General features: G+C 48.2%; 1 protein-coding gene across 3 annotated transcripts in view; it reads right to left on the bottom strand.

Moving 5' to 3' along the window:
• Positions 1-15,948, bottom strand: part of zmynd12 (zinc finger, MYND-type containing 12) — a 111,567-nt gene that overhangs the window by 42,200 nt on the left and 53,419 nt on the right. For 2 of the 3 annotated variants that reach the window (XM_072478360.1, XM_072478361.1), the window contains exon 7: positions 11,536-11,681. In XM_072478360.1, the coding sequence (XP_072334461.1) occupies positions 11,536-11,681 (146 nt within the window). Of the gene's footprint in view, positions 1-4,165; positions 4,389-11,535; positions 11,682-15,948 lie in introns of those variants that run through there. The other variant, XM_072478359.1, reaches the window with a different exon arrangement.

The following is a 15,948-nucleotide window of genomic DNA, read 5'->3' as shown; positions in this document are numbered from 1 at the left end:
CACCAGCTACTGTCCTATCCCAGTCACAAGCTCTGGAGAAATGGTCGAGTCCAATAAAATATTCTCATATCTTTAAAAAAGAAATCAAACATTTATATTCCAAGCATTAATATGTTTGATTGCTTGTTCTTTATCTTGGATGACATCATAATTTTTCAAAAGTAACATTGCACTTTTCACATCTCTAAATTGTTCCAAATTCAAATAATAGTGTTGTTCAGCTGACAGATTGCCATTGATATTTATTTCATCCCTTCAAAATAAACTTTGTTCTTCTATCCAAAGAAACCACGTAATGTCTTTTTAAAAAATTGTTTTCCTACAATCCTGTTAAATTTTGGGTATTTTTTCATTCAATAATTAATCCATCAATTCTAAATTTCTTGGGCGGCATGGTGGTGGATGTGCATCTCCCCCTGTTGCACCTCGTCTCAGGATTCCAGCCCCCTGCCATGTTAGTTTAAACCCTCCCCAACAGCGCTAGCAAACCTCCCTGCAAGGACGCTGGTCCCATTTCTGTTCAGGTGCAAACCGTCCTTGCTTTTCACAACCTACTGACACTGAAGGCATTAGAACATCTGGTGAGGACAGGATTGGGTTCAGCTGTGACAGTTTGATGATCAAGTAAGTTTCCTGGAACAAAACATGCCTTCTACCAGTCCTCAGTCAATGCTCTGGTACATTACATTGCCAACTACTGCGTATATAATTAAGGATAGACTTCATGATTTGGTATGTATACTCCTAACAGTTCTTACTATTGTTATAGTGTGTTTTAATAGTGTTTGAATAAGCATCTTCCTATTTGATTATGTTTATGGATGTCTTCAACAAAAGTGTGCTTGCGCATGTGACATCACCGGGAGCACAGATTTAGTCGTCACAGAGGAGTCCGGAAAGGAGAGTCCTATAAATGGTTTATGAAAAAAGTAAACTTTATACAAGTATCGGTCCCAGTCAGGACTATACTGCAGCTCAGTTCCTACCTGGGCCAGCTTTTGAAGTCCTCAGTTAACTATCCCGCTGATGGGTCCGCACCCCTCAGCAGGGGCACTCATATTCCACAAGGCTCACAGGGAGATTATCGTCCCCGTGGGAGTTATAACATTCCCCTCTTCCCCCCCCCCCCCAAGTCCGTACATCCCTCCTCGTGATAAAATTTAAAATTCAGTTTCAGGGCAAGAAACTAGAGCCCCAAACTCGCATTCTGGGGTTAAACAAAATTAATTACGTTGGCATGAGGACAGATAGGGCAGCACGTTCGCATAGTTGCTTCACAGCTCCAGGGTCCCAGGTTCGATTCCTGGCTTGGGTCACTGTGCGGAGTCTGCATGTTCTCCCTGTGTCTGCGTGGGTTTTCTCCGGGTGCTCCGGTTTCCCCCAAAAAGACGTACTTGTTAGGTGAATTGGACATTCTGAATTCTCCCTTAGTGTACCCGAACAGGTGCCGGAATGTGGCGACTAGGGCATTTTCACAGTAAATAAGCCTATTTGTGACAATAATAAACATTATTATGTGGTGTATTTTTCCCAATACGGAGTCCTTTTGCATCCAGTCCCGTATCCGGGCAGTGGTGGCCAGGTGGCTACTATTGGTGGGATCGCCTTGTCCTCTTTAAAAAGCCTTAGCAGTGGCTTGTGATCCATCACTATGCTGAATCGACGCCCATATACGTACTGATAAGCTCTTCCTTTTCTAGCTGGTGTAATCGTGCGCAGCGGTCAATGTCTTTGACGCGAATGCTATCTGCCTTTCTCTTCCATCAACCATGCGGTGGGACAATTCAGCTCCCATTCCATAAGGTGAGCTGTCGCATGTCACCAAAAGAGGCTTGGAGGAGTCATAATGTGTCAATAATCCGGATGATGTTAGCTGCTGCTTCACCCCAGCCAAAGCCTCTGCCTGAGGTGCACTCCATCCCCATTCTTGGTGCTGCTTCAACAATGCATGCAGTGGGGCAAGGCCAGGAATAAATTTCCCATAATAGTTTACAAGACATAAGAATGCCCATAACTCCGTTACGTTTTCCAGAGTGGGGAACTTGCCTAATTGCCCGCACCTTCTCCTCTACTGGGTGTAGTCTGTCCTGATTCACACAATTCCCCATGTAGGTATCTTCCTTGGCATAGAAAATGCACTTTCCCCTCTTGAGGCAGATGCCCATCTCGAAGAACTGCCTTCAGGTTGTTCAGGTGCTCCCTTTCCGTGGCTCCGGTGACCAGCAGGACATCGTCCAAGTAGAGCCCCACACACGATAGCCCTCTCAGGATATTTTCCACAAAGTGCTGAAAAATTGTGCAAGACGATGACACTCCAGACGGCAGTCTTGTGTATTTGTAGTGGCCCTTGTGGGGATTAATAGTCTTGTAACGCCTGTATCGGGGACCAACTCCAGCTGGAGATAGGCGTGGCTCATGTTGAGCTTGGAAAAGGAAAGACCCCCCCCCCCCCCAGCTAACTTCTCGTATAAGTATTCTATGTGTGGCATTGGATACCTGTCCTGACAGGAGGCCCTGTTGACGGTCAACTTATAATCACCACACAGGCGTATGATTTTGTCAGGTTTTAGTACTGGAACTACCGGCGCTGTCCAATCAGCAAACCATACCGGTCTGACGATCCATGGCCTTCCAGTTGGCTGAGTTCGTCCTCAACTTTCACCAGCAGTGCATAGGGAACCAGGCAGGCCCGGATGTATTTAGGCTTGGCTCAGGGTCCACACATATTTTGGTGACAGCTCCCTTAATTTTGCCCAGGCCTTCCTGGAAGACTTCAGGGTACTTCCCCAAAGCACTCTGGTTCCCATCTGGAAGATATGTTGCCAGTCCAACTGGAGGCATTGTAGCCAGTCACAGCCCAGCAGACTCGGTCCGGATCCCTTCACTATTATTAATGCAGCCTAATGGACTGCTGCCTGTAAGTTACCGGGGTCATTGTCGTGCCAGCCATGGCTAGGAGTTCCCCCATATAAGTCCCGCAAACTCAGCTGTTGAACTCCCGTCCTGATTCTCTCGAAGGTCTGCCTCCCAATTACTGAACTGCGACCCCGTGACCAACTCCACCTTTAATGGTGGCGGTATACCTGGACGGTAATCCTGATGGGGGCAACTCATGGTGCAACAATGCAATCCAATTGCATACATTTCTCATCATCAGGTTGTTCTAAGTGGAGGGTCCGGGTTTTGAGCTGGCGTCCCCCTTGGGTAGGGTGACAGGTTTGCTGGCCGACCGCCTGTTTCCTACTCCTGTGATTTTGTCAGCCACAAGTGCAGCACTGCCTTGGATCATCCTCCATCAATTACGAGGAGGTCTCCTACTTGGCTGTAGAGGCCCTTGACCCCGCGGTGTTCAGGCCAGGGCAGGCGTTCGGGGATCCCAGTCCTAGCCCACAACAGTGCGCTACATCATGAAGGAAAAGTGGAAGAGGAATTGGAGTGGCTGCAATGGTTGGAAATTATTGAGCCCATTCAGTTCTCACACTAGGCAGCTCCAATTGCACCGGTTCTTAAAAGTGATTGTTCTGTGCACATATGTGTGGGTTTCCAAGTTGGACACTTGCCCATTGCCACGGGTAGAAGATCTGTTTTCAACTCTGGCAGGAGGCAAGTGTTTCTCCAAACTTGGCATGAATTAAGCCAACTAACAGTTCTTGTTAAGAGGAAGACACAAAACCGTATGTCACAATCAACACCCACAAATACAACCATCTAATTATTGTGGTGTCCTCCAGTCTGGCGATTTTTCAAAGGACAATGGACATCTTTGGGTTGTGGGGGTGAAACCCACACAAAAACAGGGAGAATGTGTATACTCCACATGGATAGTGACCCAGGGCCAGGATCAAACCCTGGTCCTCTGCACCATAGGCAGTAGTGCTAACCACTGTGCCACCGTGCTGCCCTCATGGTGGGATTTTGCTGTGCATAAAATGGTTGCAGTATTTGCGCACTGATCATTGCACTTACAATAAATTATTTTTATGAGATGTTTGTGAGACAGAAGGTGCAATATAAATTAGTATTTTTGATGCAATGGCACATTATTTGCTATGTAATAATGTTTTTTAATAATTGTCACAGTTGAAGCTTGCATGCCTGGATTAATTGCAGTCTCTTTTCTCAAGACGAACTTCCTGGGTGTTATTTTTTATCACTGCCAAGTGAGTATATAAAAATGCAACAAGTGCTCCATTTATTTTTACATTGACACATTGACATAACAACGTTTAGCATGAGTTAGCCCAAGCATAAGGAGATGGTCCCTTTCCTCCAGGATATGAAAGTGCCTTTTCAGCCATCTCGAGAAGACGTGAGATGCTGGCAATCACTTTCTCATTGTGTGAAAGTGTCTGGCTGTCCTCTAGAGCCAGTTTTGCATACTCAACGGCCTGTAACAAGGGACAATCTTGTATTAAAGCAATGTCTGATCTTTTCTAATTTAAAAAAAAAAAGGACTAAATTAATGATTCTCACTTCAGTATAGTGGACCATTCTTGTATAGTGGACCATTCTTGTCCTCTTATGAAAACATAAGAAAATGGAGCACGAGTAGGCTGTACATGGCCCTTTGAGCCTACTCTGCCATTCTGTAAGATTCTGGCTGATCATTTATGTTAATTCAACTTTCCTGCCTGACTTCCATTTGTCTTGCCTCCCTTAATGCCCCAAAATCTTTATACTCATTATCTGAGCATCCATAGCCCTCTATTGTAAAGAATTCCAAAGATTTATTACCCTCATGAGGAGAAATGTTTTCATTCACAGCCCTAAATGGCTCGCCCCTTACCCTAAAACTGTGATCCCTCGTTCTAGACTCGAGCCGGGGAAAACAGTTTCACGCACTTCATCTTTGAGAGGAAAATAACCTTACTTGTTGCCCTAGAACCTGCTCAATATGGACACACATCATTAAAATATATTACAAAATTGATCACCAGCCTAAAATTTAAATGCACCAGGCTGTGTATTGCATTAATGTTGTCAGTGTTATGGCTTTTGAAGACAGGGCAATGTAAATTTTAGGATTTCTTTTGAAAACATTTTTATTTCCTGATTTAACAATGGTCAATAATCCTGTACTAATTGTTAAACTAGCTTTAATATAAAAAATGGGATGGGGAACAGACTGGTGACAAATCACTACCACTGTGATCAGAACAAACGAACAATGAACTTGTATGAGTCATTGATCAGGTATATTTTAACATGTTCTAGAATTTAATGAATTTCCTGTAGTTGTAACCAATGTTGTAGGAATTTGTCCAAGGGTGTTATTATGGTATTCAAAACCTTGGAGTTTTTATGAATGGGATAGGTTGTCACATTAAACAGAGATTTGCTTAGTTATGAATTTTTATTAACGCATGCATGTTTTTCAAATCAAAAGACTTAATTGTTTTAAATTACCGTTTTCATTTACCTTCTGAAATGGAATCGCCCTTTTTATGAATTGCATGAAAATTCCTGCACTGTTTTTCTCTGATATACTGTAAAGATTCATTAATATGCAGAGTCTGTATTGAATAAAAATGCAATTTTGACTTGATTTTTAAAAAATTTCCTCTTGGTTTAGGTGTCTTGTTTCAGCTCAGATATAGTCTGATAGGAATGTGATCCAAGCTCCTCCTTCTGTCTGAACAAATTAAATATTTTGGGTAACCTCAGGTCTTGAGAGACCTCTGAACCTTCCTAGGCAATTGCACTGTCCTGTGTTCAAATGAGTACAGCAAGTTTCTGTTATGATTTCAGTTTCTAAAAAAGGGCTAGTTTTTCTTTGATGACCAGTACCTTCTTACAGGTTCTAAAGAAAAGCCATCTGTGGAGAAAACAGGCAAATGAACATCTTGGGTACTCTGCACATGTGGAACATGTCTGCTCTCTCTGTTGATGATCCCCACAATGCTCTGATTCTTATTGAAGTACAGTTCCCTGTACTTCCAGCTCCCTGACAAACAAAGTGACTATTCGTAGTGTATTAGTTAGCAGTGAATGGTGATAATGCGTTGGCCACATCTGCCCACTTTCTAATGAGATTTCTATCACTGGTTAGTGGGAGTCCAAACTTCATCATTATCATTGAAAACCAGTTACATGGTCCAGCTGCTGCAACGGATGGGATCAACTGAATACCAGCTGTGGCTTACTTGGCAGCATTCTTCTCGGAGTCACAAGATTCTGGATTCAAGTTCCATTGCAGGGAGGGAGGGTTGTGGAGGGAGTGCTGCACTGTCGGAGGTGCTGTATTTTGGATGTGAAGTCGTCATTATCCCATAGGCTGCTTTCCACTTTGAGGGGTGGTGATTTAACCTGAGGGTCACCACACCTCAGGCGAGGGGTAAGGTTGAGAAGGCGGGGCCTTTATGAATAATCTCAACTGGTCCGGGAATTGAACCCGTACTGTTGGCCTCACTCTGCATCACGAACCAGCCGCCCAGCCAACTGAGCTAAACCTGTTAAAAGACTCCATGCACTATTTTGAGGAAGAGGAGGGCAGTTCTCCCCAGTGTCCTGGCAAATATTTATCTTACAATCAACATCACAAAACAGGTCATCTGGTCGCTATCACATTTTTGCTGTTTGGGGGAGTTTGCTGTGTGCTAATTGGCTGCCACATTTTCTACATTACAACATTGACTGCACTTCAAAAAGTAATTTTCTGGCTGTAAAGCGCTTTGAGGCATCCGCTGGTTGTGAAAGTGATTCATGCAAGTTGTATTTTGTATTTAACTGTAATACGCTAAAAATCCAAACTTAAGGTCAATTTTGTCCAGTATCATGTTGAATAGTGTTTTTAACCATTCATTCAGTGGGGAAATCTTGATTTTTTTTTTTTTTAGCAGCTGGTATGTGATCAATGCTGTTAGAAGATTGAAGGGGGGTTATGCTTCACAGTGCAATCGTTACCGTGCCAATAGGGGAGGGGTACTGGGCCTAAAAGGTGAATTGCAACTATTAACTGACATTTCTTCTGCCCTTCTGTAGTCTTCATGGGAGATGATAATGCAATTGAAAACATTCTCTCCTTTTGATATGCCATCAAACGCAGAGTGAATTAACTATGGCTTTAATTGGACTTACAACAGCTGGCAGCGTGCCCCAGAATGAGGCAGAGAGAGAGGTCGGCAGCTTATATACCCAGGCCCTAGGGGGCGGAGCCACGGGCAGAGCCAAAACCGTACAACATGTAATATAGTGGCAATACTGTACAACACGTAATACTGTGGCAGCACAATACAACACAGTGGTTTCACCACATTCACCCCCTGTTTTAAAAAAAAATGGCGGGGGTGAAGTGAACAAGTTGCGTCAGAGATTGAGTCGGACGGGGGCTTTGATAGTCCGCCGTGACCGCCTCAGTGCCGGCTGTGGTGTGGGTATCGAAGTCGGCTGAAGCGTTGAGGCCTGCGTGTCCGGGAGCAAGACAGCTTCTGTGTTCTCAGGCGGGTGGGCAGCAACGGGGGAAGGGGGTATAGGGTCGGGTCGAGTAGTAGTGGAGAGGGGAGGAATAGTCGGGAGAGCCGGTGACAGTCGCTGGGGAACCTGCGGGTGCCAAATCCCGAAGGGAGACTGTGTCCTCCCGCCCGTCATGGTGAGCCACGTAGGCGTACTGGGGATTCACATGGAGGAGAAGGACCCTCTCGACCAGAGGATCCGACTTATGAGTCCTCACATGTCGTCGGAGGAGGATGGGCCCTGGAACCGTCAGCCAGGTCGGGAGCGAGACCCCTGAGGTGGACCTTCTGGGGAAGGCAAAGGCAAACATCCTCTCGTGGGGGGTCACATTAGTAGCGGTGCAGAGAAGCGACCGGATGGATTTGAGCGCATTGGGAAGGACCTCCTGCCAGCGGGAGACTGGGAGACCTCTAGACCGTAGGGCAAGAAGGACGGCCTTCCAGACCATCGTGTTCTCCCTCTTCACCTGTCCGTTCCCCCGGGGATTGTAGCTGGTAGTCCTGCTTGAGGCGATGCCCTTGCTAAGCAGGAACTGACGCAGCTCATCACTCATGAAGGAGGAACCCCGATCACTATGGATGTAAGTGGGGAAACCGAACAAGGTGAGGACTGCTCAGGGCCTTGATGACTGTGGCAGAGGTCGTGTCTGGGCATGGGAAGACAAAAGGGAAATGTGAGTACTCGTCAAGGATGTTGAGGAAGTACACGTTACGGTCAGTGGAGGAGAGGGGCCCTTTGAAATCAATGCTGAGGCGTTCAAAGGGGCATGAGGTTTTTACTAGGCGTGCTCTGTCTGGCTGATAGAAGTGTGGTTTGCACTCCGCGCAGACCTGGCAGTTCCTGGTCATGGTCCTGTCCTCCTCGATGGAGTATGGCAGATTGCGGGCCTTGATATAATGGAAAAGCCGGGTGACAGAGGTCATTGTGGAGGGCCCGCAGTCAGTCTACTTGTGCGCTGGCACAAGTACCGCGGGAAAGGGCATCTGGAGGCTCATTAAGCTTCCCAGGACGATACTGGATATCATAGTAATAGGTGGAGAGTTCGATCCTCCACCTCAATATCTTATCGTTCTTGATCTTGCCCCGCTGTGTGTCACTGAACATGAAGGCTACCGACCGTTGGTCAGTGAGGAGAGTGAATCGCCTGCCGGCCAGGTAATGTCTCCACAGCTTCGACAATGGCTTGGGCTTCCTTATCGACAGAGGAGTGCAGAATTTCGGAGGCATGGAGGTTACGGGAGAAGAAAGCCACGGGCCTTCCTGCCTGGTTGAGGGTAGCGGCCAGGGCAAAGTCAGACGCATCGCACTCAACCTGAAACAGGATGGATTCGTCCACAGCGTGCATCGCGGCTTTGGCAATATCCGCCTTGATGCGGTCGTAGGTCAGGCGAGCCTCAGCCGTCAGGGGAAAAACAGTGGATTTGATGAGTGGGTGGGCCTTGTCCGCATAATTGGGGACCCACTGGGCATAGTACGAAAAGAACCCCAGCATCTCTTCAGGGCCGTGGGGGAGGGGGAGTTGCAGGAGGGGGCGCATGGGGTCGGGCCCTAGGACTCCGTTTTCCACGACGTAGCCAAGGATGGCTAGTTGGGTTGTGCTGAAAACGTATTTCTCCTTATATGTCAGATTAAGGAGCTGGGCAGCGTGAAGGAATTTCTTGAGGTTAGTGTCGTGGTCCTGCTGATCATGGCTGCAGATGGTGACATTATCTAGATACGGGAACGTGGCCCGCAGCCCGTACTGGTCAACCATTCGGTCCATCGCTCGCTGGAAGACTGAGACCCCATTGGTGACTCCGAAGGGAACCCGGAGAAAGCGGCAGAGGCGGCCAGCTGCCTCGAAGGCAAGGTCCTCCGGGCGGATAGGGAGCTGGTGGTACGTGGACTTCAGGTCCACGGTGGAGAAGACCCGGTACTGCGCAATCTGATTGACCATGTCAGATAGGCGGGGAAGGGGGTACGCATCGAGCAGCGTGTACCGGTTGATGGTCTGACTGTAGTCGATGACCATCCGATGCTTCTCCCCAGTCTTGACGGCCACCACTTGAGCTCTCCAGGGTGTGTTACTGGCCTCTATGATCCCTTCCCACAGGAGCCGCTGAACCTCCGACCTGACGTCCCGAGCACTATCGTCTGCTCTAAGTGGCGACAGGCTTACAGTCTGGGGTGAGGTTGGCGAAGAGCGAGGGAGGGGCGACCTTAAGGGACGAGAGGCTACAGACGGTGAGTGGGGACAGAGGTCCATCGAACTTCAGGGTGACACTCTGAAGCCGAGACCCAGAAGAACTTCCGCGCAGAGGTGTGGGAGGATGTAGAGCCTAAAATTTTTGAAATCTACGCCCTGTACCGTGGGAGTCACGACACAGTACCCACGGATTTGCACGGTATGCGACCCAGGGGCCAGGCAGATTCTTTGGGCTGTGGGTAAAACGGGAAGGGAGTAGCGCCGTACCGTGTCCGGGTGAATGAAGCTGTCTGTGCTCCCGGAGTTAAAAAGGCAGGCCGTCTCGTGGCCATTGATCCGGACCGCCATCATAGATTTTGCGAGGTGACAAGGCCGAGAATAGTCTAGGGTGATGGAGGCGGCCACGGGATGGCGGGCTGGCTTCGGACGGCGGGCGGGCTTCGGACAGCGGGCGGGCCGGTCGAGAGTAGCAGAGGCCAGCTGACGGATGGGCGAGCCGGGGTTCCGGGAGGCGGCGGTGGACTTCGAAAATGGTGTCGGAGATGCGGCGGCGGACTTTAAAAAATGGCGTTGGAGATGGCGGTGCCCCCGACGTCCACGAGGGCGCCGCGTGGCCGGAGGCATAGGCACCCATGTTACAGAAGGCCACCTCCAGCGATTCAGCAAGCTGCACTGTTTCCCGGAGGTCGAGTGTCTCCCTCTCTAGCAGGTGCTGGCGAATGCAGTGTGAGTCAATGCCAGCAACATAGGCGTCCCGGATCAGAAGTTCGGTATGCTTAGTAGCCGACACCGCCTCGCAGTTGCAGACCCCGCCGAGCACCCGCAAAACATGAAGAAATTCTGCCAGCGACTCTCCAGGGTGCTGACGCCGCGTGGCAAGGAGGTGCCTGGCGAACAGTCCGTTAACCCGTTTCACATACCGTCCTTTCAAGAGATTAATTGCTTCATCAAACGAGGCCGCGTCCCGGAAGATGAGAAAAATTTGCAGGCTCACCTGGGAGATGAGGACACGCAGCTTGTGCTCCTTGGTGACGACGGCGGCTGCAGAATTGATGAAAGATTCTAGACAGCATAGCCAGTGTGCGAAGATGACATCGGCGTCGGCTGATTGGGGGTCTATCTGCAAGAGGTCCGGTTTGAGGCCCGGATCCATGTTAAACAGCTCTTTCCGTCTTAATTGATGGCATATCAATTTCATTGACTTACATTAAATTAAAGACGGAAAACGCAGAGTGAATTAACTATGGCTTTAATTGACTTACAACAGAGCTGGCAGTGTGCCCCAGAATGAGGCAGAGAGAGAGGTCGGCACTCATATACCCAGGCCCTAGGGGGAGGAGCCACGGGCAGAGCCAAAACCATACAACATGTAATATAGTAGCAATACTGTACAACACGTAATACTCGGGCAGCACAATACAATACAGTGGTTTCACCACACCTTTATAGAAATTGACCTCCTTTCCCAAAAGTATTAACTCACCTGCATACAAAACCAGTGGTTCTGGCAGCATCTTGGCCCCTGTGGCCAATTCTTCTCATGAACACAGACATCAAATGCCACTTTGAATGCGTGCTATTTCCAGTAGGGACACTGGACCTACTGAAACTTGTGAAATTTCTGCAGCATTTGAGATTTTTTTTTTCTGACTTGGGTTCATTGAGCTTACCCACCCAGCTCTTGACGTTTGTGGTACTGTTATAATGCAACAGGGCTTTTATCTCATAATTTGTGGCCTTTTTTGAGGTTTCATCGCTCAACACTTTGATGAAAGTGCCGAAATCCATGATTAGATACTGTTGTCAATGATCAGGTTTATTCGGGCGACCACCTCATTATTTATATTAGTTAGTTCATTAGTTGCATGCATCGCCTAAAAGAGCAATGTGAAACCTACCTTTCTAAAATCCAAGAACAGGTAATAAAGCATGGCCAGGGTGAGAGCAATTTTTCCTATTTTGCCTTGTTTTGGAAGGTACGCCTGGTTCCGCAGGTCAAAAACTGCATGCAGGATTTGAACTGCTTCTGCTTCCTGGGCTTCGTCTTTGGGAGACACAGAGAGGTTGCATTTAGAAACAGAATTTTACACAGGTATTATGTAGACAAGCCTGTGTAATCACAACTCAATAGGTAACCTTAGCATGAAAGAAAAAACAGAAGTCACAGAAAGGATTTTACGAAACCCACTCATTCTGTGTGTTCCTGTGGATATTGTAACATTTTAAGGTACAGTATGTTTCAATGGTGGTACTGTGGTTTCTGCCTAGTAACAAGGGTGGGACCTGATGTGAGAATGTTGACGGGTTCCCCAGCTCAGTTCAAGGTTGAGTCAATTGGCACCATTTTTCTAGACCATAAGACATAGAAACAGAATTAGGCCATTCGGCCCATCAACTCTGCTCCACCATTCATTCATGGCCTATATGTTTCTCATCCCCATTCCCCCCCTTCTCCCAATAATGATCTCCTTATTAATCAAGAACTTATCTATCTCTGTCTTAAAGACACTCAGTGACTTGGCCTCCACCGCTTTCTGCAGCAATGAGTTCCACAGATTCACCACCCTCTGGCTGAAGAAATTCCTTATCTCTGTTTGAAAGGATCATCCCTTCAGTCTGAGGCTGTGCCCTTGGGTTCTAATTTCTCCAACTAGTGGAAACATCCTCTCCACGTCCACTCTATCTAATCCCCTCAGTATTCTTTAAGTTTCAATGCGATCCCCCCTTCATCTTTCCAAACTCCAATGAGTACAGACAGCGAGTCCTCAACCGCTCCTCATGTGACAAGTCCTTCATTCCTGGGATCATTCATGTGAACCTCCTCTGGACCCTCTCCAAGGCCAGCACAACTTCCTTAGATATGGGGCCCAAAACTGCTCACAATATTCCAAATAGGGTCTGACCAGAGCTTCATACAGCCTCAACAGTACATCCCTGCTCTTGTATTCTGGCCATCTAAAAATGAATGCTACCATTGCATTTGCCGCAAGGGAAAGAGGGGTGCTGCCCCCGACCATGTCACAGGCCACGATTTCGCTGATCCTGAAGCGGCACAAGAACCCAAAGCTGTGTGGGTCCGACAGGCCAATATCCTTGTTGAATGTGGACGCCAAACTGCTGGACAAAAGTTGTCCTCCAGGATTGAGGATTGTGTTCCGGACATTATTGGGGAGGACCAGACGGGGTTTGTTAAGGGTAGGCAGTTGGTGGCCAATATAAGGCTATTAAACGTGATCATGATGCCCCCGGAAGGTAGGGAGGTGGAGGTAGTAGTCGCAATGGACGCAGAGAAGGCTTTTGATCGGGTAGAATGGGAATATCTGTGGGAGGTACTGGGACGGTTCCGATTTGGGCGGGCCTTTATTGACTGGGTCAGGTTGCTGTATCAGGCTCCTGTGGCAAGCGTACGAACAAATAGGACAACATTGGACTACTTTAGACTGCACCGGGGGATGAAACAGGGATGCCCCCTCTCCCCACTGTTGTTCGCGCTAGCTATAGAGCCGTTGGCAATTGCTCTGAGAGCCTCAAGGGGCTTGAAGGGGCTGGTCCGGGTGGGTGTGGAGCACAGAGTCTCGCTTTATGCAGACGACCTGCTTCTGTATGTATTGGACCCAATAGAGGGGATGGAAGAAATCATGAGCATTCTAGGGGAATTTTGCCGGTTTTCGGGGTATAAGCTAAATTTGGGGAAAAGTGAGATGTTTGCGGTCCAGGTGATGGGACAGGAGAGACGATTTGGGGAGCTGCCGTTTAGATTAGTAGGGGGAAGCTTACAAATGGCGTGGGAATAGGACCGGCTGCATAAATAAAATTTAGCCCGATTAGTAGACCAAATGAAGGACAATTTTCGGAGATGGGACGCGCTTCCGTTGTCACGGTGAAGATGACGGTCCTCCCGAGATTCCTGTTTGTATTTCAGTGTCTCCCCAATTTTATTCCGCGGTCCTTTTTTAAACGGGTCAACAAAGTGATCACTGGCTTTGTTTGGGTGGGCAAGACCCCGCGAGTAAGGAAGGTAATGCTTGAGCGGAGTCGGGGAGAGGGCGGGCTGGCGCTGCCAAATTTTAGTAACTATTACTGGGCGGCGAATATAGCAAGATCAGGAAGTGGGTGGTGGGGGGGGAGGGTCGGTATGGGAGCATATGGAGGCGGCTTCATGCAAGGGCACCAGTCTGGGGGAGTTGGTAACAGTGCCACTGCCATTCCCGCCGGCACAGCACTCCACCAGCCCTGTGGTGGTGGTGGCCCTGAGAGTCTAGGGGCAATGGAGGAGACATGTGCGAGCATTTGGAGCATCGGTCTGGTCCCCAATCTGTAATAATCACCGGTTTGCCCCAGGAAGTATGGATGGGGGGTTCCGGATATGGCGGAGAGCAGGGATTGAGAGGATGGGAGATATGTTTATAGAGGGGAGCTTTCCGAGTATGAGGGCGCTGGAGGAGAAGTTTGGGTTGGCGGGGGGAAACAAATTCAGGTACCTGCAGGTGCGGGACTTCCTACGTAGACAGGTGTCAACCTTCCCGCTTCTACCACCAAGGGGGATTCAGGACAGGGTAGTTTCCAGAGGGTGGGAAGGAGAGGGGAGCGTTTCTGACATTTACAAGGAACTTGTGGGGTTAGAGGAGACGCAGACCGAGGAGCTGAAGCGCAACTGGGAGGAGGAGCTGGGAGGAGAGATAGAAATGAAACGAAAATCGCTTATTGTCACAAGTAGGCTTCAATGAAGTTCCTGTGAAAAGCCCCTAGTTGCCACATTCCGACGCCTGTTCGGGGAGGCTGGTACGGGAATTGAACCGTGCTGCTGGCCTGCCTTGGTCTGCCTGATACAATTCAAGGTTGTTCATCGGGCTCACATGACAGCGGCCTGGATGAGCAGATTCTTTTGGGTGGAAGACAGGTGTGCAAAACGTGCGGGAGGACCAGCGAACCATGTCCACATATTCTGGACATGTCCGAAGCTTAGGGGATTTTGGCAGGGGTTTGCAGATGTCATGTCTACGGTGTTAAAAACAAGGGTGGCACCGAGTCCAGAGGTGGCGATTTTTGGGGTGTCAGAAGATCCGGGTATCCAGGAGGAGAAAGAGGCAGACTTTCAGGCCTTTGCTTCCCTGGTAGCCTGGAGACGGATATCGTTAGCTTGGAGGGACTCACAGCCATCGAAGTCGAAGACCTGGGTATCGGGCATGGCTAGCTTTCTCTGCTGGAGAAAATCAAGTTCACCTTGAGAGGGTCAATGTTAGGGTTCGCCCGGAGGTGGCAACCGTTCGTCGACTTCTTTGCGGAAAATTAATCGTCAGCAGAAGGGGGGGGGGGGGTAGTTTAGCTTAGAGTAGGGGGTTAATAAAGGCAGGACCTGTAAGGGAGGGAGACGGCTTTTGCTCTATGTTTATAGATTCATACATTGTTTATTTTGCTGTTGTAATACTAAAAATACCTCAATAAAACGTTTATTTAAAAAAAAAAAGATTGCATTTGCCTTCCTAACTGCCAACTGAACCTGCATGTTAACCTTAGGAGTCCAGTCCCTTTGTGCTTCTGATTTCCGAAGTCTTTTCCCATTTAGAAAATAATCTATGCCTCTATTCTTCTGATATGCCATCAATTAAGATGGAGAACGCAGAGTGAATTAACTATGGCTTTAATTGACTTACAACAGAGCTGGCAGCGTGCCCTAGAATGAGGCAGTGTGAAAGGTCGGCAGCTTATATACCCAGGCCCTAGGGGGAGGAGCCACGGGCAGAGCCAAAACCGTACAACATGTAATATAGTGGCAATACTGTACAACACGTAATACTGTGGCAGCACAATACAACACAATGGTTTCACCACATCTTCCTTCCAAAATGCATAACCTCATACTTTTCCACAAAAGATATTTAGGTATCTTATTATCGAAATAATAGCCCAGGGTGTTGGGGGCAAACTCACTATTTGTTTTTAAATTTTAGAGTGCCCAATTATTTTTTCCAATTAATGGACAATTTAGTGTGGCCAATCCACCTAACCTGCACATCTTTGGGTTGTGGGGGTGAAACACTGGGAGAATGTGCAAACTCCATACAGACAGTGACCTGGGGTCAGCATCGAATCCAAGTCCTCAGTGCCATAGGCAGCAGTGCTAACCACTGCACCACTATGCTGCCCAGGGGCAAACTCACTATTGCTTTAGCTTCAGGGCAAATACATGAGTTCCTTAAACTTGGCTCTTCATCAAACTTTGTGCAAGATTTCTCATTGGAGAGATCAGGGGCGAGATCTTCCACTCCCGCGCCGGTTGGGAGAATCGCCTGGGCCGCCAAAATTTCCTG

The sequence above is a fragment of the Scyliorhinus torazame genome, chromosome 16 (assembly GCF_047496885.1).
Source record: "Scyliorhinus torazame isolate Kashiwa2021f chromosome 16, sScyTor2.1, whole genome shotgun sequence".
Classification (NCBI taxonomy): Eukaryota; Metazoa; Chordata; class Chondrichthyes; order Carcharhiniformes; family Scyliorhinidae; genus Scyliorhinus; species Scyliorhinus torazame.
The sequence above is the reverse complement of the archived record's forward strand: the minus strand, read 5'-3'. Positions and strand labels throughout refer to the sequence as shown.